General features: G+C 58.3%; 1 protein-coding gene across 1 annotated transcript in view; it reads left to right on the forward strand.

The window, feature by feature from the left end:
- Window positions 1–18,190, forward strand: part of KCNQ4 (potassium voltage-gated channel subfamily Q member 4) — a gene marked incomplete at its 5' end in the record, with an annotated part of 53,949 nt that overhangs the window by 31,563 nt on the left and 4,196 nt on the right. Inside the window, 9 exons of the mRNA XM_040455844.1 lie at window positions 45–220; window positions 831–956; window positions 1,343–1,453; window positions 1,642–1,737; window positions 4,638–4,726; window positions 6,501–6,662; window positions 13,547–13,767; window positions 14,653–14,752; window positions 17,080–17,211. Of these exons, the coding sequence (XP_040311778.1) occupies window positions 45–220; window positions 831–956; window positions 1,343–1,453; window positions 1,642–1,737; window positions 4,638–4,726; window positions 6,501–6,662; window positions 13,547–13,767; window positions 14,653–14,752; window positions 17,080–17,211 (1,213 nt within the window). The remainder of the gene's footprint in view (window positions 1–44; window positions 221–830; window positions 957–1,342; window positions 1,454–1,641; window positions 1,738–4,637; window positions 4,727–6,500; window positions 6,663–13,546; window positions 13,768–14,652; window positions 14,753–17,079; window positions 17,212–18,190) is intronic.

The raw sequence follows: 18,190 nt of genomic DNA on the forward strand, positions 1-18,190 counted from the left end.
TGATGCACCGTGCCTTGGTGAGCTCGCCTGTCCCGCCCCTGCAGACTTCATCGTGTTCGTGGCCTCGGTGGCCGTCATCGCCGCGGGCACGCAGGGCAACATCTTCGCCACGTCTGCGCTGCGCAGCATGCGCTTCCTGCAGATCCTCCGCATGGTGCGCATGGACCGCCGCGGCGGCACCTGGAAGCTGCTGGGCTCCGTGGTCTACGCGCACAGCAAGGTGCGCCGGCGGGACGTCTCCCGGGGCCCGGAGGTGGGGAGTGGGGCAGGGCCCGAGTCCAGCCCCAGGGATGGGGAGACTGTGGGCCCGGCGGGGGCCAGGCCACAGGGGCCGATCTCTGAGGCCCGGCAAGGGCCAGTCTGCAGGGGGAGGGCAGGTGCAGGCCAGGAGGAGGGGCTTGAGGAGTAAGGGGTTGAGGGGCTCAGTCGGAAGCTTCTGGGTTAGGTGAGTCTGTGTGCACAGCAAAGTGGGGAGCTGGGGCGGGTGGGGGGGGACTGGATGTTGGGGTGTGTGGGGTGTTGAGGGGCGGTGGGCCTGGGGACTGAAGACGGAACCTGGAACCTGGGGTGGGGGGGTCAAGGGCGGGGCCGGGGGCGGGAAGGCGGGGCAGGGTCTCCCCGGAAGGAGGAGCTGGGAAAGAAAGATGGGCAGCCGCCCCCAGGGAACTCGAAGCGGTGGGGCCCCTTTATCTCCCCTCCAGAACACCTCTCGGGGTCATTCTGGGAAACTCCCACCCGCCCCCCTCTCCCAGGTACGCACAGTATTAGGCGCTTCCTTATACCCCTCTGGCTCGGCCCTCCTGACGTTTTCATCTTTGCTGTCACCGCAGGAGCTGATCACCGCCTGGTACATCGGATTCCTGGTGCTCATCTTTGCCTCCTTCCTGGTCTATCTGGCCGAGAAGGACGCCAACTCTGACTTCTCCTCCTACGCCGACTCGCTCTGGTGGGGGACGGTGCGTGAGGGTCTGTGCAGGGCTGCCCTTCTCCCTGGGACCCTCCCCTGCGTGACCATTGTGACCCTGACTCAAGGCTGAGCGGGCCTGTCTCTGTCCTCTCTGCTAAGGCTGGGACCCCCTGTGACCAGCCCGTGTTAGCCCCCATCCTGCCCCAGTAAATCTGCTTGTGCTCCATGTAGTTCCCCACACCAAGCCCTTGTGACCTTACCCCTGACCAGCATGGTGGAGTGATGGGGAGGGATCCATCTATGCCCCTAACCAGCCCCTGTGAGTGACCACAGGGCACCGCCCTCATGATCAGGCTCCCACCTGCCTGTGTCCCAACAAGCTCTTGTGGGTGGTTCCCGAGACCAGCCCTGAGGGTAAACTGTTTGTGTCCCCAGATCACACTGACAACCATTGGCTATGGTGACAAGACACCGCACACGTGGCTGGGCAGGGTCCTGGCTGCCGGCTTCGCCTTACTAGGCATCTCCTTCTTTGCCTTGCCTGCCGTGAGTCGCCATCCATTTAGGATCTCCCATCCCGGGGGAGAGAGGTCCTGGGGGCAGAGCCTGCCAAACCCCTAGCCCCCATTTGCATGGATGGGAAAGGGACATCTCAGATGGGCAGTGATGGAGACCTTCTCTGCCTTTTGCTGTCCCCCCCCACATCCCCCCCCCAACCACGCCTATTCCCCTAGGGCATCCTTGGCTCTGGCTTTGCCCTGAAGGTGCAGGAGCAGCACCGGCAGAAGCACTTCGAGAAGAGGAGGATGCCTGCAGCTAACCTCATCCAGGTACAAGACGCCAAGGAAGCATGAAATGAACTGGTGTTATCAACTCTGTGTGTTGACCCACGCCTCCCAGTTTCGCAACTGTGGCTCCACGTTGAGGCTCAGAGAGCAGATGTGACTCTTCTGGGGTCACATGCCAAGTCAGAGGCAGAGCTGGGATGCTAACTGGGACTGCTAGAAACTTCTCTTGCTCCCTGGGCTCAGTTCAGGACTCACCAGAGCTGCCCCACTGTCCAGCTCCAGCCCCAACTCTACATGGCCTGCATTGGAATGGGGCCTAGGGCCTCTTGTCCTGCCACCCAAAGGTGCAGTCATCAGTAAGCTCATTCCACAAGCACTCACACAAATGAATGGTGTAGCTATAAACTGAGATTAAACACTTTGAAAGAAAGAAATTGTTCTCTGAAGAGTGTTTAACAGGGTCCTGGCCTGGTCTGACCTTGAAGGGGAACTCAGGGATGATGACCTTGGGAAATTAACACTCGAGTTGAGAGCTGGAGGACCGGTAGGAGTCAACTAGGTGTAGAGGTAAAGGGGGGGGAGCATTCAGGGTAAGGGAACAGCATGTGCAAAGGCCCTGTGGTGGAGGGGAACATGGTGTGTTTGGTGAACTGGAAGGAAGCTAGGGAGACTGGAACAGAAAGCTCAAGGAGGAAGGGTTTGGGGAAGTGGGTGAGGGCCAGACCCGAAGGCCACGGGGAGGAGTTTCCCATTTTCCCATTTTCTTAAGAGCAGGGAGGAACCACTGACAGGTATAAAGCAGGAGTGGGTGACATGATCAGATTTGTGTTTTGAAAATAGGTGAATGGATTGGAGGGTGACCCAGGTGTGTGTGTGCGATGATACGAGGCTCTGGCCACAGTGTGGGCAAGGCAGGGCGCCGGGTGACCTGACTAGCATAGCAACAGACGAGATGGGGAGAAGTGGGCCGATTCTGCATAGTTAGGAGGTGAAATTAGCAGCATCAGGAGTGAGGAAGAGAGTGAGGGACATGTGTGGGGGGTGACTTCCAGGTTTTTGGCTTGCCCAACTGGATGCTCGATCGCCTTCCTCCCCGGAGGGGGGACCAGATCTGAGACACGAGGAATGTGAGCTTGGCTGGAGCACGTGGAGTCTGGGGGGCCTCAGCCCCTGAGCAGTGATGTTGACGAGGCAGCTGCATATGTGGGTCTGCGGCTGAGAGGAGAGGGGTGTGCTGGGCAGAGAAGGCTTGGAGCCGTTGCACCTGGATAGTAACGAAGCCCAGGGCACGGATGAGTTCACCCCGCAGGGAGAGGAAAGACGACGGAGGAGACAAGATGGTCCAGAATGCTTAGGAACCTCAGCAGTTAGTGACAGGGCCCGCAGAGTTGAGCCAGTCAAGGAGACAGAGGAGGAACAGCCAGAGGGGTGGGAAGAAAACCAAGGAGCGTGTGGTCTCAGTTTCCCCCACTGTGCTGAGGCATTCTGATAGGGCATGGGCTGAGGCAAAGGCTCCAATTTTATATGAGTCTGTGACTCAGCCCTGGCTTCTCTCGAGTCAGGGTGTGTGCAAGAGAAGCCCCTGCGGGAAGTAGTTCAGGGAATACTGGCACATCCCAGCTTGGCCTGCTCCCAGCATGCCACCCTCGCACTCCCTAATCCAAGTCTGACTCACCCCCACTTATCTCTCCTCCCCAGGGTGGGAGCCCGTCCCCATCCCTGCTATCTCGAGCCACCAGCCCAGCCTTTCCTTCTCGGCATCCCTTGGGGCACAATGGCCGTTGTCCCCCGGGAGCTGGCCTTCCAAGGGGCATTGTAGGGGCAGGCGGCTGGCACTGTCCAGGCCAAGAGACAGCTGGTATTGTGGTGCCCATAATTAATGAGACAGCTCTGGCAGCTGCTCCCCAGCTCAAGCCAGGGGCCTAGGCAAGCAGGAAGTAAAAATATTCCTGTCCTGGATAGGATAGGTCCCTGGGAGGGTGCCTGGCCAGTGAGGTCAGCAGTGGGCAGTCCCTTAAGGACAAGAGGCACCCGAAGTGGTGGTGGGGGGGGGGGACATCCAGGGCTCAGTTGTGCTCTGTCCATGCCTCCCTGCCCTCCCTAATCACCCCACTCACAGTCTCTCCTTGGCTCTTCTCGTTACCTGGAGGGAGAGGGACAGTCCTTCCTCTTGCCCAGCCCTCATCCCTCCTGCTGCAGAGGAAATCCTGCAAATCTGTGGATGCTGAGGGGTTGGTAGGTGATGCTCTGATGCTCTTTCCTTCCCTCTTCAACCCCGTGGGCAGGGACAGGCAGCTGCGAAAGATGGGGTGGACTTATTAGTAGTAATTATAATTCACGCGATCAGTATTTATTCCCCTAACGTTTGCAGAGCACCTACTATGTGCTAACGGATACAGCAGTGACCAAGACACGGCTTAGAGTCTAGGGGGAGAGGAAGACATTAATCAAATGCACAATGAATGGAGATTTACTAGCTGTGGTGGGAGGAGGTAGCAGGAGCGTTCAACAGGAGAACCCGGTGTTAAGTGTCTTCCATATGCCAGGCACGGCACTTGGCATTTAATACACATTTGCCCTTTTAATCCTCATGATACCCTGTTAGGTAGGTAGTATTATATCCGGTTTACAGATGAGGAGACAGGGGCTCTGCAGCTTCCCTTAATTTGTCCATGCTAGTAAGGGGCGAAGCTGGGACTGGAAATCCATGTCTGCCTTACAAAACCCCAGCTCTTCCCTTAGACCCCTGGCTCTGATGCCCACCTGCTCCCTACCTTGCGGAAGTCTGTCTGGTCCTGCTGATGGCTATGGAATTGAAGCTGGCCTCTGGCTCTGAGTGCCCTTCAGCCGACCCAAGGACTGGGTTCCTTCTGAGGGGCTCAGAGGCTTACCTGATGCTTTGTCCCCCTCCCCCTCCCCCTTCCTCTCCCTCATACGACCAGGCTGCGTGGCGCCTGTACTCCACCGACACGAGCCGGGCCTACCTGACGGCCACCTGGTACTACTATGACAGTATCCTCCCATCCTTCAGGTAGGCCCTGCCTTCCGGGGGGGGGGGGGGGGGGGGGGAATGGGGGGGGGGGGGCGGGGGGTCACCCCCCCTGGGCCCCCCCGGCGGGGGCGGCCCCCGGGGGGGGGGGGGGGGGGGGGGGGGGCGGAATGGGCGGGCGTGGGCTGGTGGTCACACCCCTTGGGGACAAGTGGCTGGGACTCAGCCCTGGAGGGTGGGGAAGGGGTGATGGCTCCCGGAGGCGTTATCGGGCTGGCTCTGCAAATCCTATGTAACGCAGAGCCCGGAGTGTCCTCTCTCCCGCCCTGTTCTGCCCCAGGAAGGCGGTGGACACTGGGCATGGGGTGGAGCCCTGCCCCATGGGGGTGCACCCCGGTTTCTGGAGAGCTGGCCGTCCGTAGGCTGACCCACAGGGCTGCCGTTCAGGGCGGTGGGCAGCCAGCTCATCTCCCCTCCGAGCTGAGGGTAGGGTTATTCCTTACCAGCCTGGCATACTGCAGCCGGGTAGAGCAAGTGTGGGAGGGGCAAGAACGCGTGTGCCAGAGTTGGGTTCACGGACACACCCCAGCACCCATGTGTGTGAAGGTGACCCTATTTTTACTGGCCCTAGCACCCGGAAGTGGGTTCGTCCCACTGGCCCAGGCCAGGGTAGGACTGCCCCCGGGGGTGGCTCCACGAAGAGGATTATTAATAGCCATCTCCGAGGTTTGTGTGGCCAGGTGCCTGGCCAGGCCCTTGGGCAGGAATGGAGACCACAGAGTGTGGCTCAGTCCCGCGGGCAAGCGGGCATCTAGCACGAGGCTGGGCTAGGCTGCTGTGCTCAGCGCTTCTGCGGGCAGGTCTTTTTCCTGATTAGTTCTCCAAGAGCAGCTCTTGCGTGATTCCACTCACCCCTACACCTGGCTCCCCCTCCCTGCTCCCCCCTGCCTCCAGGGGCTTCCTAGGGGAGGAACAGGAGAGAAGGGGCTGGGAAGGGGGGCTCCACTTGACAGACGCAAGCTCCTACCTCAGAGACAGGGGTCGTAGAAGGAGCCTCCCTTTCCAGGGGTAGACTTGGGGAGTGGGGCAGGGGCTGGTTTGTTAGAAGTATGGTGTATGTGAGGGGGAGGGAAGATCTGGGGATAGTGTTGGGCCCTCCAGTAAGAGGAGCAGAGCCTGGTTTGGAGATTCTAGGTCCATGGGCCTGCTGCTCCTTGGAGCTCAGTTTCCCCATCCATACAATGGGAAGGCAGAGGGGAGATATCCTCCTTGGGTTATGGAACCAGGAAATGGCCTGGAGGCTTAGCAAGAAGCCGAGCCCCAATCTGGTCTCCAAGAACCCAGTGGCAGGAGTGGATGCTGCAGGAGTGGGAAGCCGGGCTAGCTACCCAATCAAGTCTCTCTCCTGCGCCTCAGTTTCCCCCTAAGATCCCGTCGGATCTGGAGGGTGAGGATTTCAGGGCTGCCGCTGGCCTCCAGGGAGGCACAGCTTCATGTCTGGGCACTCTGCTTGATGAGCAGAGAGGAGGCTGGATTTGAGCTCCCACTTGCCACCTTCTGAGGGTGCCCTCAAGTTGTGCCCCGCCTGCAAAACCGTACCCAGCAGCCCTGAGGATTTCCCAAGAACTGGGTGCAGAAAAGGAGGGAGGAAGGCTCGTCTCTCCCACCTGCGACCCTGCCTGTTCTGGCTTGGGGTGTTTGGTGAGCACCTCCAGAGGCAGAGCCTGGCAGGATCTGAGCTCTGGAGCTCGGTGCCCACCAGGTGAGCGGGTGGTGCCACGGCCCTGCCTGCCGCTGACGGCGCCCTCTCCTGCAGAGAGCTGGCCCTCTTGTTTGAGCACGTGCAACGGGCCCGCAATGGGGGCCTACGGCCCCTGGAGGTGCGGCGGGCGCCGGTACCTGATGGAGCACCCTCCCGTTACCCGCCCGTTGCCACCTGCCACCGGCCGGGCAGCGCCTCCTTCTGCCCTGGGGAAAGGTAGGGGCCCCCCGGGGCCGCCACCTCCTCTTGCTTCTCCTCCTCCTCTTCCATTCGTTGTCTCATCCTCTCTCAGACCTGCCTGCAGCCACCATGTGGGTGTCTGGGCCTGTTCTGGGGACTCCCCGGCTTTGTCATGAGGCCTGGGCAGTTGTCGTCGGATGGCCTGACAGGTACAGACGGAAAGCCTCCCTGCAGAGGCCAGGCTGGACTCACCTGTTTGTCACCTGGGGCTCTAAGGGTCTGAGTGGGGGAGCTATCCGCACTGTCCTCTCCCGGCACCTCCTCCATTCATTCCATTGTCCTCTTTCTTTCTCTGTTTCCGCGTCCCCCTCACTCTTCCATCCCTGCACCCCCACCCCTCCTGGGCAGCTGGAGAGAGGAGGAGGCCGCTGGCCACAGGTGCTTACGGCTCAGGTAATCGTGGGCACCATTCTGGGGCATGAGGGCAGGGAACCCCCTCCCCCAGCATGTTCCTCTAGAAGGGGCTTGCCCCTGAACTTGCCTCTCGGGAGTGAGGAGCCAGCTGGAGAGAGAGCTCTGTGCCTAAGAACCGCTCTAGGACCTACGTAAACGCAACCAATGACTAATGCTCTTGTCTTGTGCAACCCTTGTCCGCAGCTTGGCTAATCCCAGAGGGTCCTCTCGGGATGCTCCTATAATGCCTTTCTTCCTTACTGAGGGACATTTTGCTGCTCGTAACTGTCTCTTTCCCCTTGACCTGTCTCTCCTGGAGCTTTTGCGTCCTGAAAGAAGAACAAAGAAAGAACGATGCTTACCCCCACATAAATGTTCAAAATAGTGGAGTTTCAGGCATTTGTGGATAAGGGAAGCTCACTAACTCACAGTATGGGAAAGTGGCCGCTCCCATAGAAGTGTAGCTTTGAGGTCAAGGATTCAATCCCCCCTCATTCCTCCCCTGACCCCTACCCATCTCTTTCTTTTGTTTCATCTTCACACATCATCCCTGATCAGCCAGGTAGACATCTGGGCGTTGAGCCTCAGTTGTGATTCTGAGGCCAGGACCCAGAACAAGGGAGGAGAGAAGAGATCAGCCGTTCAGTGATCGGAAGGTGGCGTGGTGAAAGTTTGTCTCTGCCGCCTGATGCTGTGTGTCCTTGAGACAGTCACTGAGGGCCTCTGGGCCTCTGGGTCCTAGGCGGAACATCAGCAATGTTTAGGGTGATCAGGGGCTCTGGGTTCTCTGGGTTTCTGGGCTTAAAAGGCCTGGGGAACAGGGAGGAGGGAGTGTTGGTGCAAAGGATGCTGGGAACGACATGTCTTCCCTCTTCTCTGTGAGGGCATTTCTGGCCAGGGGCCGAACAGGGAGCAGGGAGAATGAGGGTCCCTCTAGGTCAGGGGGTAGAGGGAGGGGCAGCATGACTGGGCAGGCCAGGCTGGGAGCTCCCTGGAAGAGAGTCCCTGGCGTGGTCCTAGCCGGATTCTCTTGTCCCCGCCTGAAGGCCCTTCACTGTCCTCCCCAACCTCACCCAACCACAGCTTATAGGTAAGACTCAAGAGTTTTGGTATTTGAGCAGCCCTGCCCAGGGCCTGAACCAGTGCTCTCTGGAGTGTCCGGTTTGCTCTGGTCTCACCTTGCTTGGATAGAAAGGTACTGAAAATTGAGACTAACCTGGAGTGGAACACCCCTCCCTCCCACCGCTGCTCCAGGACTCTGGGTCCCCCAAAGCCTAGGACCAGATGACTGCTAGGGGCTTGGCCATCACTAACTCCCAGCCTTGTGTCTGTCTGCCCTGGAGTATCTGTGTGGCTGGGGCTCACGGTGATGGTGGTGGAGTGTCCCTTCTTCCCAGAGACCCCAGGGGTTTGAGCTGTGACTTCTAGGACATCAGTCATCAGGCTCAGGCCAAGTGGGCATATCCTCACTCTTGGCTTTCTGGACCTATGGGGTGGGTACTCCAGACAGGACCCCCCCCCCCCACACACACACCCACATACACTTATATACTCCTCCTCATTGGTCATCCCCTTAGTGCTACTTGTGGATGGACCCAGGCTGAGCACGTTCCAAGACTACAAGGAACAGAACTTCCTGGGGGATGGTATTGCCAGGGTCAGCACCTCCTCTCTTTGAGGTTTCTTGATGAGGCGCTAAGATGATATTTCTCAAGGCATGGTCCACTGACTTCCTGAATCAGCACCTGTGGGGTGTTTGTTCAAAATGCGGATGCCCGGATGTCTCCCCGAGCCCACAGAAGGAGAATCTCTGGAGAAGAGGCACAGAATTCTGCCTATTTAACATGCTCCCCAGGAGATCCGTGTGCAGATCTTGAGAATCTCTGCATCCTGGGGATGCGGGCTGGAGGATGATTTGGGTGGGGGTTCTTCTCTCCCACCAGCCACAGGAAGCCAGCCCCATCCTGGCAGCCCCCCATGCTCTGCCCACCTGCCCCCTCCCCACTAACCTGTTTGTGTCTTGTTCTCAACTTCCAGCCAGATGTTTAGTAATAAACGGAGTTTCTTTCGGATCCACGCCAGCTGGAGACCGAGGTACCCCCTCGCCTGCTCCTCCTGTCCCCACTCCTCCTTGCCCCAGCCAGTTCGGGGGCTGGAGAGGGGGACAGGATAGGCCAAGGACAAGGTGCATGTGCCTGCCGCCTGCCGTCTGCCTTGGGTCCCTGATGAGCCTCTTACCTTCCTGGGGATGCCTCTGCCAGGTCTGGGGGGCAGACTCTGGAGGGACTCTGCCAGGAGGGACATCGGTAGGAGCCTTGGGATGAGTGCTGGCTCTGCCGCTGACCCCCGTGTGATCTTGGTCAAATTGCTTCCCTTCTCTGGACCTCAGTTTCCCATCTGTGGAATGGGCACATTGAACTAGAGGCTCTCTGAGGGTCCTTCCCACTCTGACTTTTGCCGGGCTTTGGGTTTAGCTTCCTGGCTTCCCACTGCCCACCTAGGGACCTAGAAGATGCCTGAAGGAGCTGGGGTTGGCACCACTTCTGCTAACTCTAGAGCCCAACTCTTAAAGCTGCATCACCAGTACTTTCCTTGGTACCTGCCCTGTGCTAGGCCCTGCACTAGGGACACAGTGATGAATAAAATGGTGCCTGGAGCGTTGCAAAGAGCAATTGCTATTCAGTGTGATGAATGCAACAAAAGGAGGAAGCAGAGGGGCTACGGAGCCAAGGTCAGGCACTTCACCTCCCAGAGGAGGCCCCAAAAGGAGTGGACGTGAGGGAGGGCATCCCAGGCCAAGGAAGCAACGTGCACCAAAGCAAGGAGGTGAGAGAGCACAGCCGTGGGAAGGGAGCAGGCAGCCCAGTGTGGCCAGATTTGAGAGTGGTGGTGGTGGTGGGGGGGGGGGGGGCGGGGGGGGGGCGGGGGGCAGAGCCGGATCCCGAAGAACCCCAGAGCCCTGCATGAGCATCATCCTGTAGGCCCTGCCTGGCAGCCTGGGCTCACTGAGTCTCGGGTTTCCCCAAAGTGCCTCTGGAGCTTTGTGGGGTTGAGGGGCCCAGCAGTAGATGGGTGACAGAGCTCCTGGCTGCTCATCCAAGATGCAGTGCTTCTTAGGAATAGGGCTCTGGATCTGAACCTGGCCACCACTCACTAGCTAGGGGACCGTGACCATAAGCCCTGGGGGCCTCGATTTCTTCCGAAGTAAAACGCAGACGGTAATAGCATTTGTTTCCACTCGAACTGGGCCTGGCTCATAGGAAGTGCTGTATGAATGGTTGGCCTTGTTCAATGTGGTATGTTGAGCAGTTAAGATCTTATTTAAAAAAAAAAAAAAAAATCTTGGAAACCATAGCTGAAGGAAATGGGAATACCCCTGAAGGGTTAAGTCAAGACGTCGCTGGGTTAGATCTGCCCCTTTGCAAGGTGACTTCAGCTATGTGGGCATGATGGCCAGGAAGGGCAGGGCCAGAGAAGAGGGGCCAACACTGAGGCTGCCTCTATAGTCCTGAGAAGAGGGGCTTTATGCAGCACCAGAGGGGTAGGCTGCCTCTTCCCCGCGTAAGCTTGGCCTTCGGTATCAGAATCCTTAGAGTCATTCCATGTGGAAGCGAGCATAGGGGTGGGTCCAGCAAGGCAGTCAAGGGCAGCTTGTGCCCAGAGCTTGCCCCCACCTCCCACCCAGGATAGCCTCAGTCAAGCCTATCCCATCTGGGTTTCAGGCACCAACCGACCCCTCAGGCCAGTTTCTCAACCTCGGCACCATGGAAGTTTGGTTCGGATCATTCTTCACTGGTGGGGGGGGGGGGGCGCTGTCACGTGCATTATGTAGCATAGTTTAGCAGCCTCCCCGGCCTCAACCTGCTAGATGCTGGGAGCAGCCTCCAGTGGGCCAACCAAAAATGTCTCCAGATAGTACCAAACGTCCCCTAGGGAGTGAAGGTGCTCTCAGAGAACCACTGCCCTAGACACTCTCCTAATTGCTAGTCCCAGAAAAAGAACACAGTCTCTCAAGTCAGGAAAAACTGGGTCCTGGTCCTTGCTGCATCCACAAGGGCTCTGTGACTTTGGGCAGGCGGTTTTACCTCCTTTCCAGTCTGTAAACCCAGGATGGTAAACGTGGAGCCCAGCACACAAAGTGGCCGAGAGAGCTGGGAGGGCCAAGGCATTCAGACAGGACCTTGAGTGTTCTGAGGAGCTTGGGAAGGGAAGGAGCACTTCTGATGTCCACCGTGTGCCAGGTTTCTTTCCATTTTGTTTGAGCATTTAGGCTCCAGAGAGGCTGACGTGAGCCATTTCCTGGGCCCTGCCCAAGGAGCTGGAATCTAGAACCACCCCTGGGAAAACAGTGCCTCCTTCTGTTGCAGAGGGGCCCAGGGCCTCTGGCTGGAAAGTTACAGAACCCCACAAACCAGGCTGGAAGCTCCTTCAACCATCACAGCATCAGAGCTGGAAAGGGACCTTTCAAGGCCTCTAGTGCAAGCCTCCAGACCCGTTCCTCCCTAAGTCCCGCTGAGAGCAAGCTCAGTCTTGCTTGCACACTTCTCGTGACAGGGAGGTCACCCCCTTCTCCCAGAACGTCATTGGAGTGATGTGCCGGGCGCAGAGATCTGGGATTTCAGGCCCTTGGCTAAGTGGCAGGGCCTTCTCCACCTCCCTCTTGCTCTCCCCCTTGGAGGAGTGGGGGACAAAGGAGGGGGTTGCACGGGCGGGGGGGGGGGGGGGTGCTTGCCAGCATGAGGAGAGCCCCAAGGAATGGCTCTGCAGAGGAAAGTTTGGGAGAGCCAACCTCAAACTTTGGTTGGAACCTTTGGGATGCATTGAGGGGATCCTGGGCCAGCAAACAGCATGCTGGATTGTGGGGCTGCCTCGTCCTTCCCTTCTGATATCCTCAGGGCCCCAATCCATGACCTATGTAACCTCTCCCTTCTGGGCAGAGGCCCCTACTCCTAAGGATGGCCCTACATCCTGGCTGCCTTCCCGAAGGTGCCCCTGGTTTCGACGTCTTCCTCACCGCAGCACCTTGGCTCTGTACCCTGGACCCCATGCCCCAGGCATGGGGGACCCTAGCTCCCACGCAGCCCTGAAACCAGAATCCGTCCTCTGCTTAACTCTTGACCCGAAAGCCCCTGACAGTAGGCGACACAGTTTCCTCCCCCAACCCTTGCCCCACCTTAGGCCTCCTCCAAGACTGGCTGGTGCTCTCCTGAGCCAGGGCCCCAGACGTTTGGGGTGGAAGGGTCCCCAACCTGGGAAGGTCCCCACAGCAGGGAGGCAGTGGTGACACCCCAGGGCATGGGATGGGGGACGTTTGCCTAGGTCCTATTCAGACAGTGATAACATGGTCCTTGAAACTCTTGGACACAGAGTTTCTGTACCAGGTACTGGCTAACCTGGGCACGTCCTGGACAACCTGAGGCCTCCCCGCATCTGTCTTCCTCCAAGATCTGGGGGGATGTGGTGGGGGAGCTGGGGTGTGGGAAGGGAAGTCTGAGCACACACACAGACATGCACAGGTGCGTTCCCGTGCACACAGACACGTGTGGGTGTTGTTGAAATGGGGGTTCATTAGGCAGTGGGGGGTGTGGGTCTGGGAGGGAGGACATCAGTCCAGGTGGGCAGAGCTCAGGCAGTGGAGACCACAGAACCAGGTTACAGGCCTTCACCGGGAGGCTGGGCACCAGGCACGTCTGGGGCAGATACGAGGGCCCAGTAGCTGGACCCTCTGTAGCCGGCACACCGCGCCCCGTAATAGGGGCACTATTTACGCCGAAATCTGCATGGTGCAGACCTTTGCACCGCCTGCAAAGCTGCACTAGGTCCTAAAGCCCTGACCTGACCGGTGTGGGATCAGAGAGCTCTGGCAGGAAAGGAAGAGAATGTGGACACGTGTCCACACCCTGGTACCTGGGTACCCACACCGTCACACGTGCGCACACGCACGCACACAGACACGCACACGTGCACAAACACACACCCTCGACTCCACGCGGCCTGCCTCTGTGTACAGTGAGGACCCAGAGGCCTTTCTCAGTGTGCATGGCCAGGTGAGCCTCTCCACCCCTCAGCAGCCTGTCTGTGCCCAAAGGGTGGCCATCTCCACCTCCACCCACCCACCTGGGCCAGACCCAGCTCTCCCATCCTCCTGTCTGTCTCTGACTCCTCTCTTGGGTCTCTCACTCCTTCCGTCCTGACATCTGTCTCCTGTGCACCCCTTATCTGTCCGCGCAATGAGGGGTGGGAGCTGGGGGTGGGGAGGGGATCGGCTCAGACTGACCCTGCAGCAGCTTCTCGTAGGAGTCAGGGTCCCCCTCACCACACCCTTGTTCCATCCCCAGAGTCTCCACTTGGTGGAGAATCAAAACCCAGTAGCCACGCCCAAGTCCTAAGTCAGCGGTGTCCCCACGCACACCCGCCCCCAGCTCCAGCTAACTTGGCTCTCTCCCCCACCCGACCTGCCCTGCCAGCAGCCGGATGGCCATCAAGGACCGCATCCGCATGGGCAGCTCCCAGCGACGGACGGGCCCCTCCAAGCAGCACCTGGCGCCTCCACCGATGCCCACCTCCCCGAGCAGCGAGCAGGTGGGTGAGGCCACCAGCCCCACCAAGGTACAGAAGAGCTGGAGCTTCAATGACCGCACCCGCTTCCGGGCCTCCCTGAGACTCAAACCCCGCACCTCTGCTGAGGGTGAGCTGAGCCCCTGGGGGTCTGGGACCCAGGACTTACCTGCATGGGGGGCAGGGTGGGGACACAGTCCGGGCTGGGGGCAGAAAGACGGTTCTAGTCCCAGCTCTATAGCTGATGGACCATCTTTGGGCTCTGGTCTTCTGGTCTGTGAAATGGGTGTCGTGACACCTGCTTTGCTGGCCTCTGGAATCACATGAGAATTCAGAGGGTGGCACTTGGTAGTGGTTAAGAGTACAGGCTTTGGAGCCCGGCTGCCTGGGTTTGAATCCTGGCCTTTGCTACTTATTGGAAAGTTACAGAATCCCACAAACCAGTCTTTGGGGGGAGGGGTGCTGACCTATGGGAGTCGGGGCATGGCTAGTGCCCAGGGCCTCTTCTCCCCTGCCCAAGAAGCTGCCTGGCCTTCCCCCACTCCTGCCACCCCCATGGAACAAGGATAGTATCCCCTCTCCATGCAGCGTACTGGCCTGGGAAGAAGCATTTCTCTTCCCCGGGGAGAGAATGACTTGCTTTCCAGGGCCTTTCCCCCTTGTCTCCGGGGCTAACTGTCCTGGTGGGACCATAGGCCTTCCTCCGGGGCTGTGTGTAATTTGCCTCAGGCCAAACCAGAAGTGCTCTAAAGCAGCTTCCGCTCACCTGGCCACTGGGCAGATTCTTACTGTGACTGGTCGTAGGGCAGATGGGCACGCAGTAAACCAGGGTTTTCCACCCTGGGTAAGGCAGCTAGGGAGGCAGGAGCCTGGTCTGCCTCGTGCCCCCAGGAAGGTTCTGCACCCTTACTGAGCCTCTCTTTATCGGTATCTCTAAGGGTGGCTCGGCAAGTGGTGGTCGGGGTTGGGAGTGGCCCCCTTCTGCTGCCACCACTCGGGCCCCCTGACTTTGCAGAGGGCCCCTCGGAGGAAGTGGCAGAGGAGAAGAGCTACCAGTGTGAGCTCACAGTGGACGATGTCATGCCTGCCGTGAAGACGGTCATCCGCTCCGTCAGGTGAGACTGAGGCCCGAGGTGCCCCCCCCCCCCGGCCCCCCAATCCGTCTGCCACCCATTGCTGCTCCCCGTCTGGGGCCTGCCCTCATGGCCAGGCCTGGCCTAGCTCCCGGGCACACCAGCTGCTGCCCGCCTGGCACCCTTGGCGGTGCTGGCTGGCGGGGGCCCTGGAGAGTGGGTGGGGTGGGAGGGGCATATGGCTCCCAGCAGGGTTTGCTCATCCCCTTCACGTCTGGAGGGCCAGCTGGGTAGGGCGGTAGGCTCGGCTGCCCACCACGGTCCCTCTCCTACCCCCGCGGTGTCCTCCTGTGTCTCTCTCCTCTCCTCACCCCTTTCTCTCCCCCTAGCTGTGTACCAGCTACCTACTCTCCCTGCGTCTGTCCTGTGTGCTCTTTCCCTCCATCTCTGTGTCTCACTCCATCTTCCTTTTGCTTCTGTGTCTCAAAGTTCCTCTCTCTCTCCTTGGGTGTTTTGACCTCAGCTTGTCGGTCTCCCCCAGGGCTTCCTCTAGAGCAGTGCTTTTTCAAACCACAGGTCACAACAGTTTGAAATCAACTTAGTGAAATCAACTTAGTGGGTCACGGTCAGCATTTAAAGAAAAAAAGAATAGAAAATAGCGGAGTGCATCCCCTGTAGGAAGGATACATAATGTTTATGAAACCTACATTGAAGTTGTGTGTGTGTGTGTGTGTGTGTGTGTGTGTGTGTGTGTGTATCCTGGTTTCTGACGTAAAATGTATTTCTTATGGTGGGTCTTGGTTAAACGAGTTTGAATGCCCCTGCCCTGCTGACTCTACCGGCTGTCTCCCGGCCTTGACAAGAGTGGGCCAGAGTCCCCCGAGCCCTTTAGCCATGGCTCAGCCATCATCTAGCCCCCAAGCTTCTTGGCGTGGAGTCCTGGCCTAGACTCTGTCTCCGGCCTGCAGCTCTAGCTCCAGAGACCGCCTTCACCCCCAGGCCTTCCAGACTCACCTCCTCTCTTCTCTGGCTGATGCATCCACCCACAGGCTCTTTCCTTTGTGTTCTTTGTAAAATCAGAGTCAGCTGGATCCCCCTCTACTCCCCAGAGAGTCTGAGGCCTCTCCCCACCCCCTTTTCATACATGCTGTCTCTCCCCCTCCAAGTGAGGCTTCTGGAACGCATCGCCTGAGCTGCCACATAGCCTGGGTCAGCTCTCCTTGGCCACCCCACAGAGCAACTCACACCCAGCATACCCCAAACCTGCTCCTCCTCCCGTGTCCCCATTTCAGGCAGGGGCACCACCATCCATCCTGTTGCCTAAGCCATGGGCATCATTCTGCACTCAGACTCAGAAGCCTTGATGTCCCTTTTTGTCCTGAATTGCTCTAAAGCTGCCAGCTTCTGGCTCAAGCCCAGCCCCTAGGTCTAGTCTTCCTGCCCAAGACTCTGCCCCTCCAGGGCATTCTCCGCACAGGCTGGCAGAACCATCATGCTAACATAGAGGAAACCACAGGGCCCCTTCCTCAGCACCCCAATTGCTCATTGCCTGATCTCTGCCAGGGATTCAGGGCTCTTCGGAGTACCTCTTCCTCCTACCCACGAGCCTCCTTTGCAAGGCCAATCTCTTTCCCTGTCTTCTGTGCCACCTACCTCCCCAGGGGGTGGAGGGGGGGGGACTGACCCCTTATCTTCACATTCTGTTCCAGCTACTTTGAATGGAATCTCACTCATATGCCTCCATGTCTGTCTGTGTCCAGAAAGCCTCCCTTCATCCTCCTCTCGCCTTGGGGATGGAAAGTATCACTCTCAAGACTTGTCCTCTGACCTCCCCAGCTGAGGTCCCCCTTCTCCTGGTCCCAGACTATGAGAGGTCTCTCCATTCCTTGACACAGCCCTTGTCTCCCCATAATTGTGTGTCCTGTCTCCCACCCCAGAGCAGGGCTCCTGAGACCTGGGGTTGGATCTGATGCCCCTTGGGTACCCAGGGTCCAGCACAGTGGCACTAACAAGCATGTGTGGAGTGAAAGCAAAAATGTCTTCCCCTAAGTGGTCTTGATCATCAGTGTTCACAGATGCCTGCCCTGCTAGCAGAGAGAAACCAGGCCCAGTCCCTGACCTCCTAGGCAGATACAGGCACATTAAAAACCAACCAACCAACCAACCAACCAACCAACCAACCAACCAACCTATGAGGGCTGAGGGTGGAACGTGGTGGGTAGGGAAGGAGGCTGGGAGCCTGACCCAGCAGAAGCTGTTTGCGGTGACCCAAGCAGAAGATGCCCTCATGGTAGGCAAATGGTTAGCAAAGGGATGGAAAGGGGGCTGGGAAGGAATCCCCTCCCGCTGAGACCCCCCTCTCCCGACAGGATCCTGAAATTCCTGGTGGCCAAAAGGAAATTCAAGGAGACGCTGCGACCGTATGACGTGAAGGACGTCATCGAGCAGTACTCGGCCGGGCACCTGGACATGCTGGGCCGGATCAAGAGCCTGCAGGCTCGGTGGGTGCTCCGGCAGTGAGGCCGTGGCCCCAGCCCCCCCACCCAAGGACTGCTCGTGGGAGCCCCTCCGCTCGCGCTCGAACGGAGCCCCGAGCGCCCCCTAGGGACCGCGGAGGGAGCTGGAGTTTTTGGCCTGGGCAAGGCCTCTGGCTTGCAGCTCGCCACCGAGGCTCCACCCTGCACCTGTTCCAAGCCTGAAGAAGGACCCAGGCGCAGGTCCTCTGTGCGAACCCTACTGACCGGCACTCCTCGGGGGACGTCTTTAGATGACTGTTTCCTTGTCCTAAAAGAATAGGATGAAAATAATCAGTGATCTCCCATCTCCCAAGGGGATAGGCAGATTGTCCTCAGTGGGACCCACCTCTGGCCTCTGGGACCCTCTGGCACCTCTTCTCTCCACCTAGCATATAGGAAGAATTCTTGCACCAGGACCCTAATCACCTACACCTTTCCCTTCTCCTCTTGTGGCCTGAATTATCACTGCCCATTCATTCACTTGTTTCCTTAAATAATCGTTGGGCTTTTGTGACTTGCCAGATAGTGAGGCTCTGGTGGAAAGCAAAATTCCCAGCCCCCGTGGAGCTTTGATTCTAGTGGAAGGAGAACAGATGATAAAATAAGTGAAACTAGACAATGTCAGATGATGATAAAGGCTCAGGAGAAAACTAAGGGTTAGGGTGTTGGGGATTGTGATTTTAAATAGGTAAGAAGCTGACATTTGAAAAAAAAAAAAAACCGGAGGTGGGGCAACCAGCCCTGTGGCTGTTTAAATAAAGAGTTTTCAGAGGTAATAGCAAGAGCAAAGACTTGGGCAGGTGTCTGGGGTATTGTTTCAGGAACAGGAAGGAGCCCAGTGTGTCTGTTCTCTAGCCCGAGAGAAGTAGGCAAGATTAGAAGGCGAATGGCATTTGGACTGTTTAAAGCCCCGTAGGCCACTGCAAACACGCTTGCATTCATCCAGGGGGAGATGTAAGCCTTG

Source organism: Herpailurus yagouaroundi, unplaced genomic scaffold (assembly GCF_014898765.1).
Source record: "Herpailurus yagouaroundi ecotype Mexico unplaced genomic scaffold, PumYag 77, whole genome shotgun sequence".
Lineage (NCBI taxonomy): Eukaryota > Metazoa > Chordata > Mammalia > Carnivora > Felidae > Herpailurus > Herpailurus yagouaroundi.